Source organism: Leptodactylus fuscus, chromosome 3, assembly GCF_031893055.1.
Source record: "Leptodactylus fuscus isolate aLepFus1 chromosome 3, aLepFus1.hap2, whole genome shotgun sequence".
NCBI lineage: Eukaryota > Metazoa > Chordata > Amphibia > Anura > Leptodactylidae > Leptodactylus > Leptodactylus fuscus.
Window position 1 is genome coordinate 102,323,808 of NC_134267.1, and position 26,264 is coordinate 102,350,071.

Below are 26,264 nucleotides of genomic sequence, written 5' to 3' on the forward strand. Positions count from 1 at the left end.
ACATGTACATATAAGAGAAAAACCTAAAACCAATTAAAAACAATAGGCCAAAAACTGTCAATATAATAGAAGCTCATCCTGGACACTATCTCAAAATATGGAGTGGCCAACCAAATATCATGACTGACAAACCATTCTGTAGATCACACTGTATAAATAATATTATACTATCACGATTCATATAAATAAACAAAACAAAAGAAAGGGTATTTAAATAATCCAAAAGAGAGAAATTAAAGAGGACCTTTCATGGTTTGGGGCACAGGCAGTTCTATATACTGCTGAAAATCTGTGCCCTGGGTAAAGAGCTATCGGTCCCGGTACCGTAGCTCTTTACAGTCAGAAGGGCGTTTCTGACAGTCAGTCAGGTACGTCCTTCTCCACAGCAGTGCCTATCGCGCTGTACATTGTGAGCGGGGAGGAACGCCCCCTCCTGATAATACTCGTCTATGGACGAGCACTGTGAGCAGAGGGAGGGGGAGTTCCTGCCTGCTCACACTGTACAACGCTATAGGCGCTGCTGTGGAGAAGGACGTACCTGACTGACTGTCAGGAACGCCCTTCTGACTGTAAAGAGCTACGGTACCGGGCCCGAAAGCTCTTTACCCGGGGCACGGATCGGGAAAGCCAACAGTGTTCTGAATTCAGCGCACTGTCGGCTTTCCAGCAATATGTAGAACTGCCTGTGCCCTAAACCATGAAAGGTCCTCTTTATTAGCCAATCACCACTACATGCAACTGACCTTGGCTACATGCAAGATTCTATGTATGTCCAATGTAACCCAGTGCCAGGGAACGAAGGGAGCCCCATGCGTATCGCTGCTATGCAGCTTCATCAGGGAACCTGATCCTGTTCCATATTTTCTCCATTTGTGGTTAATAACTCTCAATGTGCCCCCACACCATATAATACGCTCCACAGTGACCCCCACACATTATTATATGCTCCACAGTGGCCCCCACACAGTATTATATGTTTCACAGTGGCCCCCATCCAGTATATGCTCCATAGTGACCCCAAACAGTATTATATGCTTCACAGTGGCCCCACACAGTATTATATGCTCCACAGTGGCCCCCAAACACTATTATATGCTCCACATAGTGGCCCCCTAGAGCCGCTTCATGTGAACCCCACGAAATTCAACAAATATTTTGTGAGGTTTGACCCTCTGCTACGGTACTATAATTATACTCTGGGGTCTCCTCAGACCTCAGAGTATAATAAGCAGAGGCCCAGGAGAAGTCATTAAAAACAACAACCACGTATACTCACCTTGCCTCACCTCTCTTGTGCATATTCTCTGTCTGGCTCTCTTCAACATCTTCTTCGGTCCTTTTCTGCCTGCAACTGAGGTGTTGTGCCCCAGACGTCACTGCTGGGGCCTGTAATTGGGCCTCACCAGTCATGTGGGGCACGCTGATCTCAGTCATAGGCCAGTAGAGCCCAGGAGAGGAATCTGAAGACAATCAGAAGCCCAGGAGAGGCGAGTATAAGTATCTCTTATTTTAGTCAACTGGCATCTATTGGAAAGGGGCCTAGTGACATGCCAGGCCTCTTTCCATTAACAATATATATAGCAGTCAGGGAACCACATCCTTGACTGCTATTGTGGTGGTCTGGGACCCCAGCCATTTCCAGGAGGGGGGCAATTATTTTCTCACACAGTTCCATGATGTTTGGGATAGCTTTTTCCCTAAATAAATTATATCATAATTTTAAAACGTTTTTATTATATTTACTCAGGTTATCTTTGTATATGTGTGAGGGGGCAAATACTTTTTCACAGCACTGTATATCTTTAATTGATTTAATGCCTCATTCTGTCCACTTATCCATGTATGCCTCTTATCTACAATCTAGCAGTGTTAAAAAAAAGTTTAGAATACCAGAGTGTAACAGCAGCAACTATTTGATTGTCTTTTCCAAACCCTTCTTTCTTTATAGACTAATATGTCTAAAAAGTGTAACATAAAATATATTTCTTTAACCAGATATATTCATTTGTACTGTTTACTTAACCACTTCTGGACCGCCCATAGACTATATACGTCCGGACAGAACACAGCAGCTGCACGGAGATTGTGCAGCTGCTTTCAATGGGAGCCGGCTGTAACTTCAGCCGGAGCTCCCAGAGAGAAGACAGGGAAGATTTATTACCTCCCCTGCTATCTCGATCGCTGTGTATACAGCTCTCAATGAGCGCTGTATACACAGCTATGGACGCTGCCATATTTCAGCTGCCCTCTGACCCGGCGGACACGTGATCCGCCGGGAGCAGAGTCTTGCAAAAGCTGCTGGGTCCTACAGGACCCCGGATCAGCTCAGTAAGCTGTATATACAGTGTGCAGGAGGTTGGATTTCTCCTGCAACTGGGGTTAAATGTAGCAGCCTCAGTTATAGGGGAAATCAGCTTCCAGTACAAAAAAATAAGTGATCAGATGTCCCCAAAGGTCTCTTATCACCTTATGGGGACACAATCTGGAAAAAAAAATAAAAAAGTTAAAAAAAAAGTAAATAAAATAATAATAAATAAATAATACGCTAATAAAACACCGTTATTAAAGGTTATAGCCCCACCCCCAACGACACCATACAAAATAAAAATTACCATAACGGAGAGCAAAAACTTTATTATAAATTTTTTCAGTGACACTTAAAAAAAATAATAAATTGAAAACCAGACACAATTTCCCTCCTATTTTGTTTATATTTTCCTGGATATAAAAAAAAAATTAAAACACATTCGAAAATAAAGATAACATAAAAATAAAGCCCTATGTGTCCCCGAAAAAAAGACACAAAAATTAGTTGACTGAGACATACGAGAAAAATGTTACAGACCTCAAAACCGCACATACAAAATAAACCTAAAATGTGTCTGGTCCTGGACCACAAATTGGCCCGGTACTGAAGTGGTTAAGAAAAGATGTTTATAATTGCAGGTTGCTTTAATGTTCCAAATGGATCAGGTAACTAGTCAATAAAGCTGCAGTTCTAGACGTGTACAGTTATGTAACTGACCCAATAGCTCATCTGTCCCTGGCAATGCTGCATTTTATAAGTATGGGAGTATCCCTGATCATGTGATCAAGCGATGATTATTCAGGGATCATTTGCTCACGCCTGAAGTTTGAAAGTTGTGGCAGCCAAAAGCTGGCGATTACCTACACGGTACAGAGGAAGTATTTCCGGAAGTATAAATGCTATTCCAGGCTGCAGCTACGCCTGTGGGAGTGTACAGTATATTACACACACAGCGGCGCCTATTTAGTGCTCGGCAGCGTCCATAGATATCCGCCGGCTCTCAGCATATTCCCCCCCCCCCCGTGTGACGTCAGCCAATCAGAAGCTACAGCTGGAGAATGTGACCCGCTCCTTCCTTCTCTCTCATCCTTTCCACTAACTGACCAATCACGACGTTCCTGCACTTGTGACCACAGCGACCAGCCAATCACCGTGCGGGTCACCGTGACGTTCTCGGTCTCCAGTCTATACTCTCCGTTGCTCCGTCATGTCGGCGGTTCCGTGTTCGGTCGCCTCTTCCTCGGGGCCTGTACCGGGAATGTCTATGTTTCGTTGGCTGGAGGTGTTGGAGAAGGAGTTCGATAAGGCGTTCGTGGACGTTGACCTATTGTTGGGGGAGATAGACCCTGACCAGGCCGACATCACTTATGAAGGCAGGCAGAAGATGACCAGTCTGAGCTCCTGCTTCGCTCAGCTGTGCCATAAAGCTCAGACTGTGAGTCAGATCAACCACAAGTTGGAGGTGAGTGGCAGCCCCTGACCCTGCTTACTGTGCACACCTCCAGTGGTTTACAGGCCTCTCCCCATCTATATCACCCGTATACCCCTTAGCTCCGCACCATAGGATTGCTTGTCAGGGACATCGCAATTTTCATATGTGAATAAAGTGAATTGTCACTTTCTTCTTAGGAGCCATAGCCTGGAGTTTCCTGCACAGCCAGGACTGGTGCTATGCAGGTTAATGCTGTGGCTTTTGCGCGCTCTGAGTAAGTGGGGGTCCCAGCACCCCACCGATGAAAAATGAGGACACGCATTATACTAAGACAAAATGCCTTCATTACTAGTAATAGGAACATGCATTTAAAGGGAATCTGCCAGGCCCAGCAACATGGAAGGGTCCTTAATGGGAGTAGAAACACTTATTGCCACAGACAGTGGCCCCTTGATGTCTGGACCACTGCCTGCTCTCTGCCTTGTAATAACAGTGCCTAGGAAAACCACTCATCTCCCACCTATGTGTTCCTTCAGCCTTGATACATTACAATAGGATCAGTAATTGTCCTCAGTACCTGCACAGGAGTAACGTGGCTATGCTTCTGTGTAATGTTGATTGCCAATCCCTACTGCCGCTATTGTATAAGGGCTAAGGGGACAGCGGTAGGGAGATGAGTCTTTCTCCTGACTGCTGTCAGTGCCAGTTCTTTGAGGGAGTATTAAGGGAGGATTATACTGTGTGGGACACTCAGGAACATTATACTGTGTGGGGGTGCAGTAATGAGATATTATACTGTTTAAGGGGACACCAAAAGGTCATTATAACACGTGGCGTTGCTGCTAATGGTGCATCATACAGTGTGTGGGCCAATTGGCAAAAGCCTCATGGTTTTTTGTTTTTTTTTGCCTTCCCCTGGATCAACATTGTAGGGGATTTTAGGGTTATAGGTTGGACTGATGTCTTTATCCAACCTCATCTACTATGTAACTGGGCATGTTCAGCTACTATTTTAGCTCGGGCCCTCACCTGATGGCAGAGTCTGGTCAGAGGATCTTTGCTAGAAGTATATGAATACCCCTAGATTAGAGTGTGTCTGAATGGGAGTCTTACTGCTGGCACCATCAGTAATCATGTGAACAGTCATGCTGGTCCGCTACTGCTCATCTTTTCAACTCTATGGTACTTCCTAAAATAGTGGAGGAGTGAATTGTCCTTCTTTGGCAAGTCCATAAAAATGAATGCAGTACAACGCCCCTAAAGTGCTAAATAGTGGATGATAAAGCACTTATTGGTTATGTAGCTTCTTGACTTCAGGCCAGTGTCACACTGCTGGTTTTGGACGTCAGGAAACTCAACTTGTGCATTGACCAAACTTACCCAACAAAACGCAGCTCAGTTGAGCCAGGTTCGGGCCAATGCATGGACAAAGCTTGCTGAACCTATCTCAGTTGTGTGAAAATGGCTGACTTTTTTGATCCTTCTCCATTCACCTTTACAGAAAATATTTTTTGATGCAGTCTGTTTTCATAGCTGCTGACTGAATAACCCTAGGTTCACACCTGTGTTTGGATTTCCTTTCTTTGGGTCTACTTGGTGACCCAAAAAATCAGAAACCAAATCCGCTTAAAAGAAACCGTAACCCACGGACCCCATAGACCATGGGGTCTGTGAGGTTTCTGCCCCAAAAATGTGGAGAGTAAAGTCTAGTTTGCAGGACTTTTTTCTGCATTTTTTTTTTTTTCGAAGCCAAATGGCAGATGGAATCCTCCAATGGTCACCGAATGCAGGTGTGACTGTAGCCTTAGGCCTCATTCACACGGGAAGCGGATTTTGGCCCGAGAGGGTCGCGTCACTCTCGGGCCAAAATGTGCCTGTCGCGGCTTCCCCCTCCGGAATAGGCTCAAATGAATGGGCTTAGTCTGGAGGGTGCTGCCATGAGGCGGACGCCGGGGCTGAATTAGACGCAGAGTCCGTCTCAAGAAAGGACAGCTCATTTCTTTTTTCCATGAGTGGCAACATGCCGCTCACGGAAAAAAGTAGCCTGGCGGTCTGCATAGACCTCTATAGTGAGGGGGCGGATTATGATGTGGATTCAGCACCATAATCCGCCCCCTCTTGCCCCATGTGAACGGGGCCTTAGAGTGATTTTATGCTACACTCAGGAAATGTTTGTTTACAGTCTCCTACTTGGCGCTTTGGGTGTGTTTAATATATTTCAATGTAATCGCTGATACACCTCTCATAGTTACTGCTTCAAGCTAGCGTGATATGATTTATTTGCTTGTAGTTTATCATTCTTGCTGTTAGCCTTGTACACACTAACATTTCTGCTAGCTTGTGTTACACAGCATTCAATCTTCTGCAGCAGAATTGTCATACTAAGCATGGTGCATGGACTGAGAGGCTGATGAGCTGGATTTTTAGGCTACCTCAGACCTATCTATGTCTCAGTCACTGACCAGAGCTGTGTTCTTGCAGCACAGTTAACACAGCAGCCTTGAAACTATCTCTGAAGAATAAAATGGAAAACCAGCAACGCCCAAAAGCCATTTTATGACCTCTATAGAGCATCTGTTTTACAGTATGATGATATCATGATGATACATTTTCTTTACTTTCCTGTTCCTCTTTTTCCGTTTACAGGGAAACTTTTCAGGCTGTGCTTGCAATATGGCAACCGAACAAGTTTTCATAGCTGTCTAGCAACAGATTCCCCTAGCTCTGGTCATCCTCCATGCTCCTGTGAAACATGCCAAAAACCACAATCTTGTTAGTTTTGACACTGCCCTGAAAATAATAATATATTGACTGGTGGGTATACTCTCTTGGCAAATTCTTCTTGTATTTCTAGGAACAAAATGCGTTCTTCAGCTAGTCGTGTGATCAGAAGACTGACCTTCACATGCTGTCTTGACAGTTTCCGTTTTCTGTGCAAGTCTATGAGAATATAACATCCAGGCTCTCCTAGACTTGCATAGAAATAGTAACTTGTGGATTGGCAGGTCAGGCTACTTATCACATAACCAGTTGCAGAACCTGTTTGGTGACTGAATTACAAGAAGGATCCGCCGGGTCACTTAACTCACTATTCATTACACAGCATTACGTAGTTAGTCAATTGGGGTGGGGGGGGGGACCAGACCTAGGCCTACTAAGTTTAGTAGTTTAAAGTTGATCCAGAGACTACCAAAAACCAATTTAATGGCATAGACCCAATTCATTATTAAATAAAATGAATCCCTGAACATTACTGTCAATTCCCTAGATCAGTAATGCCTAGAGATATCATGTCACCTCATCCCTCAACCCACAGCCTTCTTTTCAGTTGATCATGGTTTCCCAAACTGTGGGACTTAACCCTTAAGGAGGAGGGGGGGTGTCTGTTAGCAAAATTATGCTGCTAGAGCCCCACATATGCGTGAATAGCCTTTAAAAAGTGCTAAAGTTCTATTAAACTACCTCTCCTGTTTTAAAATAAAACCCTAAAAAAGTATATGTTAATCTTATCTTTCGTGGGCGGGCATTCGGGGTCCGACGTCATCTTCAGCCACGCCTCCTCTTCCAGCGATGTCCTCGGGTCCCGTCTTCCTCCGGCGCTCGCGTACTGCCATTGATAAAAAATGGCGCAGGTGCATGCGCAGTAGCATGCTGCTGCTACTAGTACTGCTACTGCGCATGCACCCGCGCCATTTTGTTTATCAATGGCAGTTCGCGAGCGCCGGAGGAAGATGGGACCCGAGGACATCGCTGAAAGAGGAGGCGTGGCTGAAGATGACATTGGACCCTGAATGCCCGCCCACCGTGCGCGATAGAAAAGATTAACATATTCTTTTTTAGGGTTTTATTTTAAAACAGGAGAGGGAGTTTAATATAACTTTAGCAGTGCCTGAATAGCCTTTTTAAAGCCTTTTTAAAGGCTATTCACGCATATGTGGGGCTCTATCAGCATAATTTTGCTGATAGAGCCTCTTTATGGTTTTTTTTTTTTTCTTTCATGTGATGCTAAAGTTGTAGTGCTATCTTTATTGTTTCCAGAAATATCACTGGAAATCGGAATAAGGATAATTATATTTTATATGCAGTTGCATAATACCTGATATAAAGAGCACTGAAAATCTCCTTTCATATAAGACCAAAAGCAAATTTCTACACTTTATAATATTGGAGATATAACTGTTTGCGGTGTTCCACACAACCACCACCGCCCCACGCTCACCCTTGCTTTCTCTACATTTTACACAGTTCTGTACTCCATATACAGTTACTCAGTGAGAGGCAGGAACAGATCTGTATACAGGAACAAGGGAAATAATAGAGGCAGGATTTTATCCAAAGGAGCAAAAATGTGGCAAAGTATATTACAACACTTATTAATGACACTAATTCTGCCAAAAAAATCTAAAATTGTCCAACGGTTTACTTAAGCTTTGAGTCTAACTTCTGCATCATTTCTAAACTAGTTAAATAGTTCTAGTACAGGCCCCTAGGTTATTCCACTTAGAACATTAGTCCAGTTGTACACTGGTAGTACTGTCAGTAGTAGTACCTGTAGTACTCTTGTGAATGCCACAGAAGGTGTAACTTAAAACATACTTTCCTGTCCCTGGTACTTCATTGTCTACTCCAAGTGTCTGTTCGGTCTCATGCCATGGGTGCTGGAGAGAGACTAGTGACGTTGCTTACATAAATCACCAGTTCATGGGGCAACACAGTAGCACTGTGGTTAGCGCAGTGGTTATCACTGCAGCGTTGGAGTCCAGGGTTCGAATCCTGCCAGGAACATCATCTACAAGGATTTTGTATGTTCTCCCTGTGTTTGCATGGATTTCCTCCCATTCTACAAAGACATACTGATAGGGAAAAAAAATGTACATTGTGATCCCTATATGGGGCTCACAATCTACATTTAAATGAGCCTGTGCTGCACACCACAGAGGATATCACTGTGGTGCTTGTACATGGGCAGATGCACTGATTTAGATCTCTCAGTTCCGGGAGAAGGAGGAAGAAATCAAACTGCTCATACGTGACCAGCTTACTGTGGTGCCAAGGTAGTATGGTGCCAACAGGATTAATAAACAAACTAGACACATGGGATATTACCGGTTGGCCAACTTATTCATACTTTATTCTTGAACTTAGCCTTATCTTAATTAATGGGGAAAACCACTTTAGTTCTTGCACTTATGGAGTACAATTTGTCCAGCAAAAAATGAGCCCTCATAAAATTCAGTAAATGGAAGGTGGGGAGTAAAAAACGCCAGTCTCTAGCATTGTCCTAAAAAGTAAGTGGAGTGGTGGCCACACATGTATACTATTGCATCATGAGGCACTCCATTCACATGGGGGTGCGAGGCATTTTTAAGGTTATTTATCTAATCTCCATAGTATCTAGCTAGTGACAGACATTTTATTCTCTATTGTGTGGAGGAAACACCTTTATAAATAAGGCCTCATTGTGGAAAAGCTGGGTTTTTTTTTTGTTTTTTTTGTTTTTGTTTGCTGAGGGTCAAACCCAGAAGTGGCTATATAAGTATGGGAAATATAATGGAAGCACTTATAAGTTACCATTCTGCTCAACTCACTCCTGTATGTGGCTCAAAAAGTGTAGCAAGGTCTGCAATAGAGATGTGCAAGTAGTATTCGATCAAATACCTCCCCTGCGTAGTTATTAGTGTAATCGGTCGAATACCACACGGTAAACACAGTAAAAATTTGATGCACCTTCCCTGGCGCTTTTTTACACCAATAACTATGCAGGGGAGGTATTTGATCGAATATACTCACTCCTCTGTAGTCTGCAACAAAAAAGCAGCTTTTCCGCAGTGTGGAGCCATAGCCTAAATCAGTGTAATTTTGCATTCCTTTTCAGGCAAATTCTGGAACAAAAAACCGCTGAGTTTCTGCAATGTGGTTCCTTAGCCTTAAAGGGGTTTCCAGCTTAACCCGTTTTTGGCAAGGAGTCTAAGGAAGGTGCTCTAGAGTCTCCCATTATGGTCCAGCCCTGCAACTCCAGGGTCTTGTTTTGGCATCAGTGCTTATGATCAGAGTCCTGAACTCCTTATGATGCAGCTGTGCTCGGAGCACAGAAATAAGGCCCCCTGTGCTCCTTGAAGATGACTTGCATATGAATAAATGGAAGAACAAAAGGACGGCGCTCTCAGGTCCAAAGGAATTTATTCAAAAAGAAGAGTGCAATCTTCTTTTTGAATAAATTCCTTTGGACCTGAGAGCGCCGTCCTTTTGTTCTTCCATTGGTGCATCCTCCTGGTTTTTGACCAGTGTTATAGAGACGTGCTGCCACTCTCACTCTGACGAAGCCTAATATTGCTGAAAACGGAGTTGTGAACGGAGTCACAACCCGATCAGGTGAGAGGCCACCAGGTCCTGAGTTCTTTTCATAAACACCAGATAATTCATCTATATATTTATAATAGACCATCTACACTATAAGTGTGCTCGGTATCTCTCTATTCTCTATTGCATATGAATAAAACCGGATTTGTGGAAAAACTGCTGTAAGAAAGGGGGAAAAAAAAGTGTGCCTGGAATAGCCTTTATAAAGGCTATCTGAAGATATGCTTATTTAATAATTGATTTTAGCAATAATAGATTCCCTTTAACCCTTCAGATACTGTGGTCACACATGACAAAGGCATCTGAGGACTGGCAGCATGATGCCTCAAATTGCCAGGGATACAAGCTGATTCCTTGGCAGCTGGGAGCCTATTTAATGCTCCTAAGTCTGTCTTTACTATACTTATATTACAAGTGAGTAAAATTTTCTGTATACTGCAGTACATTAGTATTGCAGTGTAATGCACTGACTATCAGATGTTCCAAGATTTAAGTCCCTTAGGGGATCTGAACATGTCTATTTGTGTGGATTTTGCTTTCTCATGTACATTTTGGCAAACTGCAGTCAGGGGTGAACCTAGGGTTTGTGCCGCCTGAGGCGGACGTCAGAAAGCCGCCCCCCACCCCCGGAGGAGGGGGCGGGGCCGAGTGGAGGGGGCAGGGCGGAGCGAGCGTCGTTAGCAGGCAGAGAGCAGGCAGGGAGAGGACCTGCTCTCTGCTAAGCGTGAGGGGCGGCCGCTGGAGCAGCGCTGCATCCACAGGGCCGCCCCAATACACCACTCGCTTCCCGTGCCGGGCTGCCGAGACGGTGACGCTAAGCTATTCCAGGACAGCTTGTCCTGGACTGGATTAGGTCAGCAAAAATGCCGCCCTCCCCCGGAGCCCCGGCATAGCGCCGCCTGAAGCGGTCGCTAGATTTTTTTTTTTTTTTTAATATATCTCCATATCAGCAGTGGGGTCAACTTTTGGGTTTCTTGCCATAGCGTGAAATGTTGATGGATAGTTAGCGCTGACACTGATACACCCTGAGCCTGCAGGACAACTTGATTTTATTTGGAACTTTTATTAGGACTGCTTATCCACTATCCTGTGTTGCAACCTTTCATCAATTTTTCTCTTCCATCCACGACCATGGAGATTAGTTCCGTGAGTTGTAAACTTTTTGACTATGTTGTGCACCATGGACAAAGGAACATCATGATCTCTGGAGATTGTTGATATTTTTCCACAATTTTCGTTCCCAAGTCCTCAGACAGTTCTCTTCTCCTCTTTCTCTCCATGCTTCGTCTGGCACACACAATGTGAAAATTGAGTCCACTTCTCTCCTTTTTATCTGGCTTCGAGTGTGATTTATATATTGCCCACACCTGTTACTTGCCACAGGTCAGTTTGATTGAAACCGTTATTTACCCACAATTTTGAAGAGGAGGTAATAATTTTGTGCGGTCCTTTTTTGGTATTTCTTTGTGAAATTTTCTAAATTTATTGTTTTAATACACTTACAGCCAAGACTATATCTCCTTATGAAATTAATACATTTGATTTTTTTTTTTTTTAATAAATAGGCTCAGCTTGTGGACTTGAAATCAGAACTGACAGAAACTCAAGCAGAGAAAGCAGTATTGGAGAAAGAGGTTCATGACCAGCTTCTGCAACTCCATGCTGTACAACTACAATTACATGCCAAGACAGGCCAAAATGTGGACTCTGGGGCAATCAAAGCCAAACTGGTAAGTGCCAGCTGTATGGCTGCTGAATGGGCTGAGACCAATCACACTTCTTGTTTTGTTTATTTTTGAGGCTCCTCTGAATGTATAAGATCATCCCTCATCTTAAGGAGAAACCATTGGTTGAAAGAGTAGGACCATGTCTTTAGGGTATGTTCACAAAGAATCTAGAAAATCCGTTGTGGAGTTGTATGGAAATTGGCAGTAATATTCTTGTGATTTTACTTGCAGATATTGTTGTGGCTTTGTTGTAGTTTTCACCCAGTGCATTGCAAAGGGTGAAAACATAATTGACACAGTGTGGATTTAAGACCTTTCTGCAACGTGTGCATGAGATGGCTTCAGATGTCATCCACCTTACTGCAGCTGTAATATGCAGATGGTTCTCTGTCCCAAATCTGGATGGAAAATCTACAATGTATCTGCCACATGTGAACATATCCTTCCTTAAAGTGTTAATGGCCTTTTTTTTTTTTTTTTTTTCTCTCTCGCTATTGTCTGGGAAGGGAAGGGGGGGGGGGGGGTTGGTGTGGTGAACGGTTTTGTAATATTTTATTAATCAAACATCTGTTTAATAGAAAGCGGGCTGTAAAGTTCCAATTAGCAATGCTGTAACTAACCATTGTTGGGGAGACTGTCCTTGCACATGTACTCCATGCAGAATGTAGAGATGAAGCATTTACCGAAGGGGGGATGGTCACTTCATAGCTGCATTTCCAGTTCCATACCACCTACAAAAATGGTTCTGGTATCTTATACAAGCTGAGACGTACTAGCTGTAAAATAATTAGAGATATCACTAGTTAAATTCAGTCGGTAATGTGATTATTTTATTTTTTATATGTAGTATAAACTGTTGCTTACGAAGTTTAAATTCCTGGCACCGTTTTTAGTAATATCTCAGGTCCTGTTATAGATGGTACTTAGATCTCAGCTTTCTTGTGATTTCAGAAGCATTTTTCTAGGTGGTATAAAACCAAAGATACAGCCATGAAGTGCTTTCCCTAGTAACGGCTCAGTTTGCCAATAAGAATGTTACAGCCAGTTTTATAAAAAGGGATTTGAGTTAGTAAAGCATATTCCAAATATAGTCACCCAAAATCACCATACACTATGGTGGAAAAAAAATGGGACTTGGAGTGCTTGACTTTCATTTAGCTTTCTACCTCCTGAATATGCATACATAACTAGCTATTTTTGTGTTGATGGTGGCAACAGACTGGCATTTGAGACCTCACCTGACAAGCATTGAGGGTGGTATGGAAATATATGGGACAGCGATCAATGTCTGTAGTGCTTTGGAATATGATGGCCCTCTATAAATAATAATGGAGATGACGGATTCCCCTTTAAGGAAACAACATTCATTCACGTGTAGTGTAATCATAGCGAAATTCTCTGTAATCACATTTTTTTTTTCCGTAAGACAATGGTGTACTTTAAAATCTAGACGTGAGCTTACGTCTTCACTGACTTGCTTCTGCATGTTTTGTGACTAGCTTTTTTAGTTTTTGGGAGTTAGCATCTTAGTATTTTTTATTTATTTATTTATTTTTTTTTGATGCTACAAGGTGTTTCTTTTTCTTATCTTAACTGTTTTGTCCAGACAAAAATGTTACTTTTTAAATAGGCTGGGGAAGGTGAAAAAACCCCAATAACCATAAAAACAAAATCCTACTCTCCTTTGCCCGATGCTCTGGTACCTCCTAGCATGGTCCGGTACTGCTGGTCTATTGTTGTCTTCCGGCAGAAGTCCCCGCCATGTGACCTGGATGCCAATCAGCGCCAGGGATCTGGTACGTCACAGTCAACGAGGAGTTTCAGTTCAAGATGACACCAGAGCAGCAAGACCAGACATCTCTGCTCTTATTGCTTTTTCACTTCCCTCAGCCTATGTAAAATAAAAAAAAAAAAAAAAAAAAAATTCTTTGTCCGGACAACCTCTTTATTATCCCTTTCTTAAAGAGAATCTTTTACCATTTCGACGGACTCAACTCCAACTGTTTGCATTCTTTAATAGGCATCACTCCGCTGATTCCAGTGCAGTTTTTTAGAGCAGTTGGTAATGTTAATTTCAGCAGTTTTTGGGCTGTCTAGTATCCTGTGGGCACATGTTTGAAAAGACCGCACTGCAATAACTTTTTGAGCTTGTGTATTTTTAATAAATGGGGTTTAATAATTCGTGTATAACACAAGTGAAAGCCGCAAAGTATTTAAATGATCAATACAGTTGGTGAATGTAAGCAAAGTTTCGGACATTGATTGCCCTTCATCAGGATTTAGAAAAAATAAGTCAAACAAATACAGACATAGTTCATACAATTATAGCACTTATGACAGTGAGGGGAGTCCCAAAATGGGAGGTGAGGAAAGCACGGAGGTTAAGGGGAGTGAGAGAAGAGTGGGGGAGAGGAGGGGGGGAACAGTAGGAAAGGCGAGAAGGGGAAGTTGGTGGTAAATTCATACCAAATCATAAGTTTAAGGGCTTATGCTTGGCAATATTAGGAGATCCCAGATAGGTAGGTGACTCTGGTAGATGACCTAAAATGGCAAGTAGCAACACATAAACAATTGCACCTTGTAAACTGTATTGATGGCAATTGGTAAATAAAAGCAATTAGTAAGACTAGAACAACAGATACACACTGAAAATGAAATGAAAATAGCAAAGCTAATGGCATACATACATTATCATATTTTGTCATGTGTCCCAGCAATAGATATAACTGGCCATGTGGTCCATTGAATAGTTAGGCTGGAGATGTTTCATATAGACCTGAACATACACTGGGAAGGCAGAGATATCTGCTACACATAGCAATGTAGTTCAGGTATATATTTGCAAAATGGTTATATAGACAAAGATGTATAAATCAGTCTATAAACATGGATGTATTAGAATGGATATATAGATCAAGCTTGACTGTTTCTGATGTATATAATAAATCTTATTTATATAGCGCCAACATATTCCGCAGCACTGTACAATTAGTAGAATTCAAGTACAGACAATAAGATACATTACAAAGAAATAGTCACTTCACACAATGGGACTGAGGGCTGTGCTCACAAGAGCACAAGGGGGTGACACAAGAGGTAGCAGGGGCGGCACTGCTTATACAGTGGTCAGACACTTTTGTAATAGAGGTGACTGTCATTACACAAACATAAAACTTTTTGAGCCATCACCAGTCGTGTATGTACCTACATGTACAGATACTTATGGGGGGGTGTCCCCATGTGGACTCCCACGAATGGAATACCAACACAGATGTGAACGAGGTGTAATCTTGGAGTAAATGGTAGAGTGCTGCCTAACAATAGACCCTATTGCAGCCTATTGGGTGCTGAAACTAGCAGCAATGATTGCTCAGGAACAGTGGGCGCTAGAGAGAAAATTCCACCTGTGCTGGAATCAATGGAGCAGCAGCTACTGAAGGATGCAAGACGTTGGAGTTGGTGGAGATTGTGAAAGGTCCTCTTTAATATCCGTATATCTTAATACTCTGCTATTTAACAGTAATTGCTGTTCTAACCTTATGTCTTTCTTCTTGCTCTAAGTCTGTCCCTAGTATGGAAGTACTGGTGAGTAATGCATGATTCTGTCATTCACTGTGATTTTCTTCACGATTTCCATTCAGATATAGTAGTAGCTCCACACCACCACTGCATGGCAAAAAAAAATAAAAAAAATACCACAAAGAAAGCAGTCAGTACGTGCAGTTTTTACTAAGGCATTGATAATGTCAGTAGGGAAGAAACTACAGAAATGTCAGGACTTTGTGCATCAGCTGTAAAGGGAAAGTTATGGTTGAACAGCTTTCTTAAAGGATCGCAGCAACATGATAGCTTACAATCTATTATTAGTATTACTAGTTTCATGCAGTATAGAACATGTGCCTAGTGCCATCGCTTCAGATGCATTTGTGAAGTGTAGATATGAGCAAATTGGCTTGTAATGAACTGGATTCTATCCTAATTTTCCAAATAGTTTGGTTTTTAAGGAAACTGAACAACTTGGGAATAGTTTCAGGCAAACTAAATTGGCTGCCCCAAAATATGATAGCAGGACCACTGCTGCTGTCATCAGTGTTGGTCCCGCTATCGCAGAAGGGCCACTGCTGCTATTGAATTCGATATTTAAAAAATCTAAAAATTGCCAGTGGGTGGCTCTGCTATGTATAGACATTTATCCATTTAAATTTTGCGCCTAAGCACTTGTTCGGGCACGAAATTGAAACGGCCTATCACAGGAGAGCCGCTTCCACTATTGAATTCAATTGTGACATTGGCTCTTCTGTGATAACTGGACCAAGAAAAATGTTTTAGGAAATTCTGGGTAGTTTATAGGACAAATTTACCAAAACTTGAATGTGTGTACGTGTACTGTTTCAGTCATTTTTGCTTTTGACAGCTGAAACTAACCCTCGATTGTAGTGATGTGCTTGAATTCACAAATGTGAGCTGGCGTCATTCTCTCTACTACTCACACTTAGCGGCATGCTTATTTCTGTTTGAGGGACATACGTTTACTTGTTACTTTTAGTGGCCATCAGGCCATGTGTTTATGGGTCACTTCATATACTACCTGCTCTTCTTCTTGCCTTCTGCTTTGATACTATATAGCATAAATGACTGATACTGTGACACCGGGTCCCCAGACAGTGCTCAGGCTGAAAATACAGACTGATCTACTTGTTTTAAGCAGGCCTAGGAATAACTAGACCATTTCATACACTCGGTAGTCCATGCAGCATATTCTCTAGGATCTGAGATATCCACTTATTGCCAGTGAAGCTGCTCCAACTAAGGGCTCATTCACATTTTGCATATGGAAATTTTGTTTGAATTCATGTTGCCTTCTGATACTACTTTTTATTTATTTTATTTCAGGGCTCGTTCACATCTGCGCCCGGTCTCCGTACTTCAAGTTTCCGTTTCCTGCACAAAACAGAGGCAGGATACGGAAACCTGCAGGACTCTTACTCACCCATACATTTGAATGGGTTTGAAAGGTGTCCGGCCGTGAGCGTGAGCGGCGGTGAGCGTTTTATGCTCTCCGCCGCGAAACCGTTTTTTTTAAATCCGGACACAGAGTCAGACATGCAGTACTCTGTGTCCGGTTTAAAAAAAAAAAAAAAACGGTTTTGCTGCGGAGCGCATAAAACGCTCACCACCGCTCGCGGCCGGACCTGGTCTGTGGTTTCCGTCGTCTTGCATGCAGAAGACGGAAACCACAGAACAGAGACCCGAACGCAGGTGTGAACCTAGCGTCGCTCACATTTCTGTTAACCTGGATCAATAATTAATCTGATGGACATGAAAACTGAACAAATTGTAAAAATAAAAATCCATTTTGTACATCCGTATTCAATCTTTATGTTTTAAGTGCAAGTGTAAATGAGCCCTACAGCAACAATTTAGAGGACCTCTATGTACAACGTCCTTATTCCCTGCTATGGTATATTCAAGAAGTTTTAGCTTAACAAGTCCAACTTGTATAATTGCAAATAAGAATTTTAGCCTGAAACTTGGAGTACCTTTCTTGGTAGCTTAGTATTTTGGCTCTTATTGATTCAGTATCAGCAGTTTTTGTTGTCTTTAAAGCAAGGGTCTGTGTGCCAAGCAATAATTATAAGGCTGTTGACCCCTACATAAAGTTATTTAATACACCATAACAGTAACCAGTTAGCTGTTTGATTAAACTTCTTTTCCGTGTTATCCTTGTCCATGATTTCTTTTTTGATGATTCAACTCTGTTGGATACCACTTATGGCAGGGCACTGTACTGTACTTGGAGTGATCTGCAGTAAGCTACCTTTGTAGGGACAAAGGATGTCTGTCGTAAAGCCTTGTCCATCTTCCTTTATGTTGTATAAACCCAAACAAATCGGGCCTTGTTGAATGGAATAAGCATCTACTCAGCCAACTCACAGACTAGACCAGGGTTCTCAAACTCGCGGGCCAACTTTGGCCCTATGGACAATAGTTTGCGGCCCCCACCTCAATACATAGCTCCCAACCGTCCCACATTTAGCGAGAAAGTCCTGCTTTTATACTCCTGTCCCGCGCAGCTCCCTGCATGTCCCGCTATGTCCCCGCTCTTACAACAACAATAAAAGCGATGGGTGATCAGTGGAAACTTGTACTACTGTAAACTGAAGGACCTGTGTGTGACATCAGACGTCACGTGACTAGGGAGGCGTGTCTTAGTAGGCCGACTGGAAGATGAAGAGATGTGCCGTCTAAAGGTACTGAGAGGGGAGGGGAATGTGAGATTCAGGGTGCAGAGTGTGTGTCTGTGTGTGTCTGTGTGTGTCTTTCTGTGTCTCTGTGTGTGTGTGTGTGTCTTCTCAGTAACCTAGCGGCAGAGATGGAAGGGAAACGTTATACTGGGGGCAGAGATGGAGGGGAGGACACAAAACTAGGGCTACAGATGGAAGGGGAACATGGAACTGGGGGCGGAGATGGGGGTCATGAAACTGTGGGCAGATGGAGGGGGGACATAAAATGGGGCAGATGTAGGGGGATATGAAACTGGGGGAGAAATGGTGGGGGAGATGAAACTGGGGGTAGATGAAGGGGGGCACTTAAACTGGGGACAACTGGAGGTGGCATTAAACCGTGGGAGTAGCTGTAGGAGGACCAGTCTGCCTCTAGTTGCCCCCAGTTTAATGTCACCCTCCAGCTACCCCTACGGTTTAATGTCTGCCTCTAGTTGCTTGAGTTTAATGTCCCCCTCTGGTTGCCCCCAGTTTAATGTCCCACTTCAGCTGCCATTAATTTGTTGCCACCCTCCAACTACCCCCACTGTTTAATGTCCCCCTCCAGCTGCCCCAGTTTCATTTTCCCTCTAGTTTCCCCCAGTTTAAACTGGGGCACCAGGAGAGGGACTTAATACTGTGGGACAGTTGGAAGGGAACATTATAATATGGGGACATATAATGTACGGGTGACTGTAGGAGCATTATACTATGTGTAGGGGCACATGAAAAATGAATGAGAATGGGCGGAGTTAACATAATAGTGGGTGGAGCTAAATTTGCTGCAGCGCTCATAGCTTTTGGAAAACCTGATGTGGCCCATCCTCACCCAGATTCTACCTTCAGCAGTCCCCGGGTAAATTGAGTTTGAGACCCCTGGCCTAGACACTAGGCTGACACGACTCATATTTGCCTCCTTATTTCTTTTTCCTCTCTGACTGTGTTTACATGGTTCAGGACAGGGAAAGTTTAAGATGCCGCTGCTTCATGTAGTCCCTTAACTGCCAACCTCAGGACAGGTGCTGGAGGTTGCTGACTCCTGTCTTTTCGGAATATAGGCTTATTAAAAAAGTTTTATTTTATTTAAAATTTTGTACATTCATTTTTGTTGATGCAGGAGAAGGAGTTGGAGGCCAGCAAGAAGGAAAAGGTGAAGGAAGCTCAATTGGAAGCTGAAGTGAAGCTGCTTCGTAAAGAAAATGAGGCTCTCCGTAGACACATTGCTGTTCTCCAGGCAGAAGTATATGGAGCACGGTTGGCTGCTAAATATTTAGATAAGGAGCTGGCTGGAAGGTATGTCTCCCTTCTGTTCTGCTGCAGATACAAGCTCAGTAGACATTAAAGGAGTTGTCCAGCTTCCAACAATGATATGCAAATAGCAGTGTTAAAAAATTCACTGTTCCTTTGTGCAGCCTTTGCTTGGCTTTATTTTACTTGCTGCTCCTTGTATCACTGTTATTTACAGTAAGTGAATATGTGGACAAACTATATTTCCCATGATTCATCTGCGTGCTCTCATTCTCTTTGTTATCGTCTCACTGGGTGGGTGAATGAGGTTGCAAATGAAACATCATAGCAGCATGTGACCTCAGATGTGGGAGTGACTAATTACCTTTGATTTCTTTGCAGTGGAGAGAGGAGGTTACACAGAGTGAGATCAGACAGATGCATCATGGGAAATGTAGTTTGCCCACATATTCACTGCATGTAAATAAAAGTGATACAAGGAGCAGTAAATAAAATAAAGCAAAGCAAAGGGTGCATAGGGGAACTGAGAGTATTTAGCGCTGCTTTTTAGTCACCTGTTCAGCAGCTAACTTTTGAGTGACTATTTCTGGCCAAATTCAAAGACTAAGTGCTAGCAATGAAATTTCATACCACACGAAATGTTTGGTATAAGAATCTCTTTCTTAGTCTGAGCAGTGCACACAAAGAAAGAGAGCATTTTTTATGCATCAAGGTTTTTATAGCCATATACAGGAAGTAAACAGCAAGATCTGATTGGTTGGTCGAGGTATCCACCTCCTGTGACATCAGCTCCAGGGCACTACTTCCAGGAAGTGATGTAGCTCCTTGCCATGTGGCTTATCTGATGTCATTTCCTGTGGGAGTGACTTCTTGCCATGTGTTTCTGTGATGTAGTTCCTGTGGGTGTGCCAGGTCCTCCCATGCTCTCATGGGAAACCCTGTATAATCTCCCTGTGTCCATATGTTTAGGCCTACACCTGAGCACAGTATAGAGGCCATCTTGTCATGATGTCTGGTACACTGTCAAAAGCCCATAACACACAGGAATGTCTTTGCAGCCTCAATCTTCACAATCCCATGCGTTCATTACAGTATATACATATAGCCTGGTATACAGCTTTGGCTTAGCTCTGAATTCCATCCTCCCCCAGCCACTAGATGTGTGAGGGCTTTGGGTTAATTGAATGTTATCTGATCATGCTCCACAACAGCCTAACTGTTTTTTTTTCCACCATTGTTTAGAGATGTTCTCTTGAATTGTCTATTCATTAACTTGGGTCTATTTAATTGGCTTCTTGCAATACATGCCCATTGTCTGCAGCCAAAAGGAGTAGGCTAGTGGGACTACTGTGTCCCCAGACAACAATACATTACAAGATACCAGCATGGACATATGATTTTAGTTTCAACCTGGGACAAAAAGGCATAATATAGCTATATCTAGATATTGCTGGCGTCATCTTGTCACATAATATCATATTCACTTTGAAACATACCGTATTTTTCGGACTATAAGACGCACTTTTTTTCCCCCAAATTTGGGGGGGAAAAGAAGGGTGCGTCTTATAGGCCGAATGTGGCGCCTGGCACCCGCTGTAATAGAGAGGCGGAAGCCGGCAAGTGATAGACGCCATTACAGGTGCCGGGGCCTGCGACATCGCTGCCCTGCCCTGCATGAAGCCAGCAGCGGGAGGAGTGATGCTATTCCGCTCCTCCGTCCCCCCGCCGCTGGCTTCATGCAGGGCAGGGCAGCGATGTCTCAGGCCCCGGCGTCTATCCCTCCCCGGCATCCGCCTCTCTAGTACAGCGGATGCCGGGTCAGTATCGGTGGCCCCTTCTCCCCCGGGGCCGGTCCCCACCGGCCCCGTACCTCTGAAGTTGCAGGCCGGCTCCTGCGCGGCGATATCGCAGGAGCCGACCTGTTCGGGTGACAGCCGGGAGCCTAATGAGGCTCCCAGGCCTGTCACTGCTGTATTAGTATTGCGGCTGGTCTCTATGACCAGCCGTAATACTAATACACAGAATGTCCCATAGACGGCAATACAGTTGTATTGCCGTCTATGGGACTTGCAATCAAGTGACCGCAGGTTCAAGCCCCGGGGGGGGGGAAATAAAATAGTAAAAAAAAAAAAAAAAAAAAAAAAGCTTTAATAATATATAATAAAAATATTAAATAAATAAAAGTTCTAAATCACCTCCTGTCCCTAGAATATATATATATATATATAAGTAGAAAATCATATATCATAAACCACCGGTTTTTTTTTTTTTTCAATAAAAGGTGATCTAAGCAATAGATATTCCCCAAAATGGTATAACTAAAAAGTACTTCTGGTCCCGCAAAAAAAAAACACTCTATGCATCCCCATACAGCTGCAGGGTCACCTGTCAATGTGGCGTTGCAGCTGTTGCAAAACTACAACTCCCATACATTAAATATTTTACCAGTTTTTGCTTCAAAATTTTTTTTTCCCTATTTTCCTCCTCTAAAACCTTATCTTATCTTATCTTAGTCTTATAGTCCAGTGCGTCTTATAGTCCGAAAAATACGGTAAATAGTTATACAGCATTTAGTTTTAAGGATAACAATGTTTTTGTGATTCATATATTTACAACCTTCACATTACTAGGAGAGATTTGCAGTCCTTTAGTGTTGGTGTGTCAGAAATTGGACTTTCTGTTGGTTGACATTATTTTTATTCTCAAAGTAATTCCTTGAAGTTCATCCTTGGCATTTTTAATGAAGGCTATTGCATGCCAAGAATAGTTAATTAAGCACACTGACAATAACACTCATCTGAGGGTGTCTATCACTCTCCAGGCTTCTTTCATGTATACTGTTGTCATATCCCTACACTCCTGATCCCACATCATGTTGACTTGGATCCAATGTTGCCTCAGCACAGTGTCTCATGGGCACCTAGAGGATTGTACTATCACTGCGGCTGGGGAGCAGTGGGATTATCCTTTTCGTTACATATTCTCCCCCGCCACACCCCCATTGCCCCCCCCCCCCCCCAACCTTTTCTCCTGGTGAAAGTGTAGGTCACAGTGAAGTTGTCAGTCATCAGCACTGGAGGTCTGATGTGATGGAGCAACTGCTGACATTTACATAAAAATACATATGCATTTACTATAGCCTCAGAGTAGCTTCTACTAGTGTAGAAATGTATAGAACGTTACCACCTTACTAGTTGTGATGTGACAGTAGTGTTTGAATATTTTGTATTATCATTTGGGGATTGTCCCAGCCAGTGTGTAAAATGGCTACCAATTATGTAGTCTTTTGGGGGATGAAAACTAAAAACACACAGAAGTTTTTGTAAACTTTAAAGCATTTACTTAACCTATACCCCTCTATATATTATGTCTAAATTTATTTAATTTCCTTCCTGCCATTTACTTTAACACTGAAGGGTACAGCAAATACAATTGCTTGGTCGTGATATGAAGGGTCCAGCTCATGACAAGCTATGGAATCAACTTGAGGCTGAAATTCACCTGCATAGACATAAAACCGTTATCAGAGCCTGCAGAGGACGGAATGATTTGAAGCGACCCTTACCAGCTCCTCCAGGGCATGTAAGTTTCTTTTCCTACTTTGCAAAACACATCCAGCAAGCTCACAGATTTCATATTGCCCCTGTTCCAATGTTTATCAAGGCCCCCTATATCTGATTTTTGGATTTATTTCGACCTCACCAATCACTGGATCACAGGGTACAAACTCTTTATAACGTAACGTTTAATATAAATATGCTAAAAAAATGTGTGATGGCCAAAATACAAAATAAACCACAAATCCAGCAAAAAAGAACGAATGGCACTACTACACCTCTTGCATCTTGTTCAGTGTGTGAAAGAAAAGCGGAACTATCTGGAGAAATCACTAATTGATGATACCTGGAGAGATGATGCTCTGCATCCCGTATATAAGGCATAAAGTGTATAGAACAAAAACAGGGGGGGCACTTACCCAGAAATGGTACTTTCTTTAAAAATGACTCCTTTATTCGGTACATCAATAAAAAGGATGGAGTGATGGCATATATGGAAAAGACAACAGACTTTTGGCGCCTACTACGGGCGCTTTCTCAAGCCAAACAAAATAAACCACCACCCAGTGAAAAATCTGTCAAATTACTGGAAGCATGAATGAAACTCGACATGATTCCTTCTGTCAGAAAGTTAATCAAGAGACAAAAATCCAATCAAAGATAGAAGATTAGATAAATATATTTTTATATTGGATACTTGAGACTCAGGCATGCCTTGACAACATGGAGGAAGACACAGGCCAAACAAGGGATGCAAGAAATGAAGGAGTAGCTCTGATCTATCATTACTTGTGTACATGCTCTTTCTATTGTGCATAACTGGACAGTAAATGTTTCATTCGAAAAGCCTCCCATTGATTTCAATGTGTTATGCGCGTCAAATAGAACCCGTTGAAGTCAGTGTGTGAATGCACCTTTATACACACATACTCGCTGAGCATTCATTTCAATGGGAGCACCTGAGAACTTAAAGAGGACCTTTCACCATTTTGCCCACAGGCAGTTCTATATACTGCCGGAAAGCTGACAGTGCGCTGAGTTCAGCGCACTGTCGGCTTTCCCGATGTGGGCCCGGTGTGAAGAGCTTACGGTCCTGGTACCGTAGCTCTTCTATGGTCAGAAGGGCGTTTCTGACAGTTAGCCAGAGACGTCCTTCTTCACAGCACAGCCAATCGCGCTGTGCTGTGAGAGCCAGGAGGAACTCTCCCCTCCCTCCCTGATAATGCTCGTCTATGGACGAGTACTGCGAGCAGATGGAGGGGGCCATAGAAGAGCTACGGTACCGGACTGTAAGCTCTTCACACCGGGCCCACATCGGGAAAGCCGACAGTGCGCTGAACTCAGCGCACTGTCAGCTTTCCGGCAGTATATAGAACTGCCTGTGGGCAAAATGGTGAAAGGTGCTCTTTAAGTACGGCACTTACCTGCTGATCTGTAGTTAGAGGATCTTTTACCACCTCCAACAAATCCAGCCATATTTATATAATTTAATAGATGCTGATTCATATATATATATATATATATATATATATATATATATATATATATATATATATATATATAGCTGTTATTGAGTAACAAACAAACAAACTCACATTTATAATACAGTATTAGTAGGATAATTTTTTTTTCTCTAGCCCCACCCAAGCAAGCAATCCTGTTATATTTGGTGTCTGATATGTTATCTGGGCTCTGTGGTGTCAGGCAGGAGCAGACAAGGTGTGTGATTCTGACACTGCCTCTGATTGGAGCTCTGAATCATGTTCACCCCCCCCCCCCCCCAGCCTCCCCTGTCTGACACTGCACTTCTGATATTGCAGAGCTTCAATAACCGTTCAGGCTATAAAACTAAATGCACTTGTTGCTTGGGAATGGTGGTAGTTAGAACTCCACCTGTGCTGGAAAAAGATGTGAACTTGTAGGTGGTGAAAGGTCCTCTTTGAATATGTACTTCCATAATTTAGTATTCAGTTATTAAGCTTGGTTTTCTTCTGTGTGAGATTGTAAATGTGGCCTTTTGAACCAGCAGGATCCAGACTGCCTAAAGAAAAGTCAAGGAGTTGGTCCTATCAGAAAAGTTATTTTGGTTAAAGAAGACCATGAAGGATTGGGCATATCAATCACGGTGAGCTGGAACTTTACTATGGCCTTTGCTTGCGGACAGGGGGAAGTATAACTTGCTGTGTAATCAGAGTGGAGCTTCTAGATGAAGTAAGGTATTGTATTATATGGAATATCTGCTTTTATTCCCACACGTGCAGTATAGATGTGTTTGGGTATCTGGGTGGCGCTGAATTGGAGTGCTAGAAAACTGTCCTTTTTATATCAAAGGAGAAAGAAATCTGGTGAACATGGGCTTTAAAAACTGATTCTTCAGCTCTGTACAGAACTATGCTACATGTTATTATTTTCTCCATGTCAGTGCTTGCTGTTTAGTCAAGTGCAGATCTTTGACATTCTAGTTGCACTTTCTTACTGCTTGTGATATTAAACTTGATCATGACACCAGGCATGAGTGCCTGATGGCTATGCTCATTTATCATAGCATTTAAAGGGGATCTCCACTGCCTTTTCACTTTATACAGGTTCCTTGTTCTTCTGGGAGAGCAGTAGGTGTCACTCCTATGTATCTGTGACTTGCTTTGATTGAGGTCCTATTGGGCTTTGATTGTACCATTTTAGTCATGTGGTTTGGAACAAAAGAAAAAAATCTAATTTGGTATCCATATACTAGTAGCATGTTGAAGGTGACATTTTGGCATAAGTGCCATGTTTACCACTGTCGCGATTTACCACTGATCGATCAGGGCGCTAGTGATGTAACCCATCTTATCTTGTGGATTGGGGAAATCCCTTTTCCTTTTTAATAGACCAAAATTTCTTTAGTTCTGCACGTATAGTAGTATTTTTTTTATTTTTTGTTTCTGCAGGGTGGAAAAGAGCATGGTGTTCCTATTTTAATATCAGAAATTCATCCAGCTCAGCCCGCTGATCGCTGTGGAGGTCTGCATGTTGGTGATGCCATTTTAGCAGTTAATGGCATAAATTTAAGGGATGCCAAACACAAAGAAGCGGTCACCATCCTTTCTCAACAGGTAATGTATGTCTCCATCATTCTTGCTGCTTTTATTTATTTACCGTATATACTCTAGTATAAGCCGAGTTTTTCAGCACAGTTTTTGTGCTGGAAAAGCCCTTCTCGGCTTATACTCAAGTCAAAAGAAAAAAAAAAAAAAAAAAAGGACCAGCCGCAATAGTAATGTATAGAATCTCCCATAAAAGAGTGAGGGGGAAAAAAAAAAGCTATAAAATATAATAAAAAAAATTAAATAAATAAATCACTACTTCCCTAGAATACATATAAAAGTA

At 42.6% G+C, this 26,264-nt stretch overlaps 1 protein-coding gene across 4 annotated transcripts in view; it reads left to right on the forward strand.

The window, feature by feature from the left end:
• The first annotated feature begins 3,455 nt into the window (after positions 1-3,455).
• Positions 3,456-26,264, forward strand: part of GOPC (golgi associated PDZ and coiled-coil motif containing) — a 32,267-nt gene continuing 9,458 nt past the window's right edge. The window contains exons 1-7 of one of the 4 annotated variants that reach the window (XM_075268098.1): positions 3,456-3,770; positions 11,666-11,830; positions 15,389-15,412; positions 19,208-19,383; positions 22,755-22,920; positions 24,922-25,020; positions 25,826-25,990. In XM_075268098.1, the coding sequence (XP_075124199.1) occupies positions 3,516-3,770; positions 11,666-11,830; positions 15,389-15,412; positions 19,208-19,383; positions 22,755-22,920; positions 24,922-25,020; positions 25,826-25,990 (1,050 nt within the window). In that variant the 5' untranslated portion in view covers positions 3,456-3,515. The remainder of the gene's footprint in view (positions 3,771-11,665; positions 11,831-15,388; positions 15,413-19,207; positions 19,384-22,754; positions 22,921-24,921; positions 25,021-25,825; positions 25,991-26,264) is intronic. The other 3 variants (XM_075268099.1, XM_075268100.1, XM_075268101.1) reach the window with 3 other exon arrangements.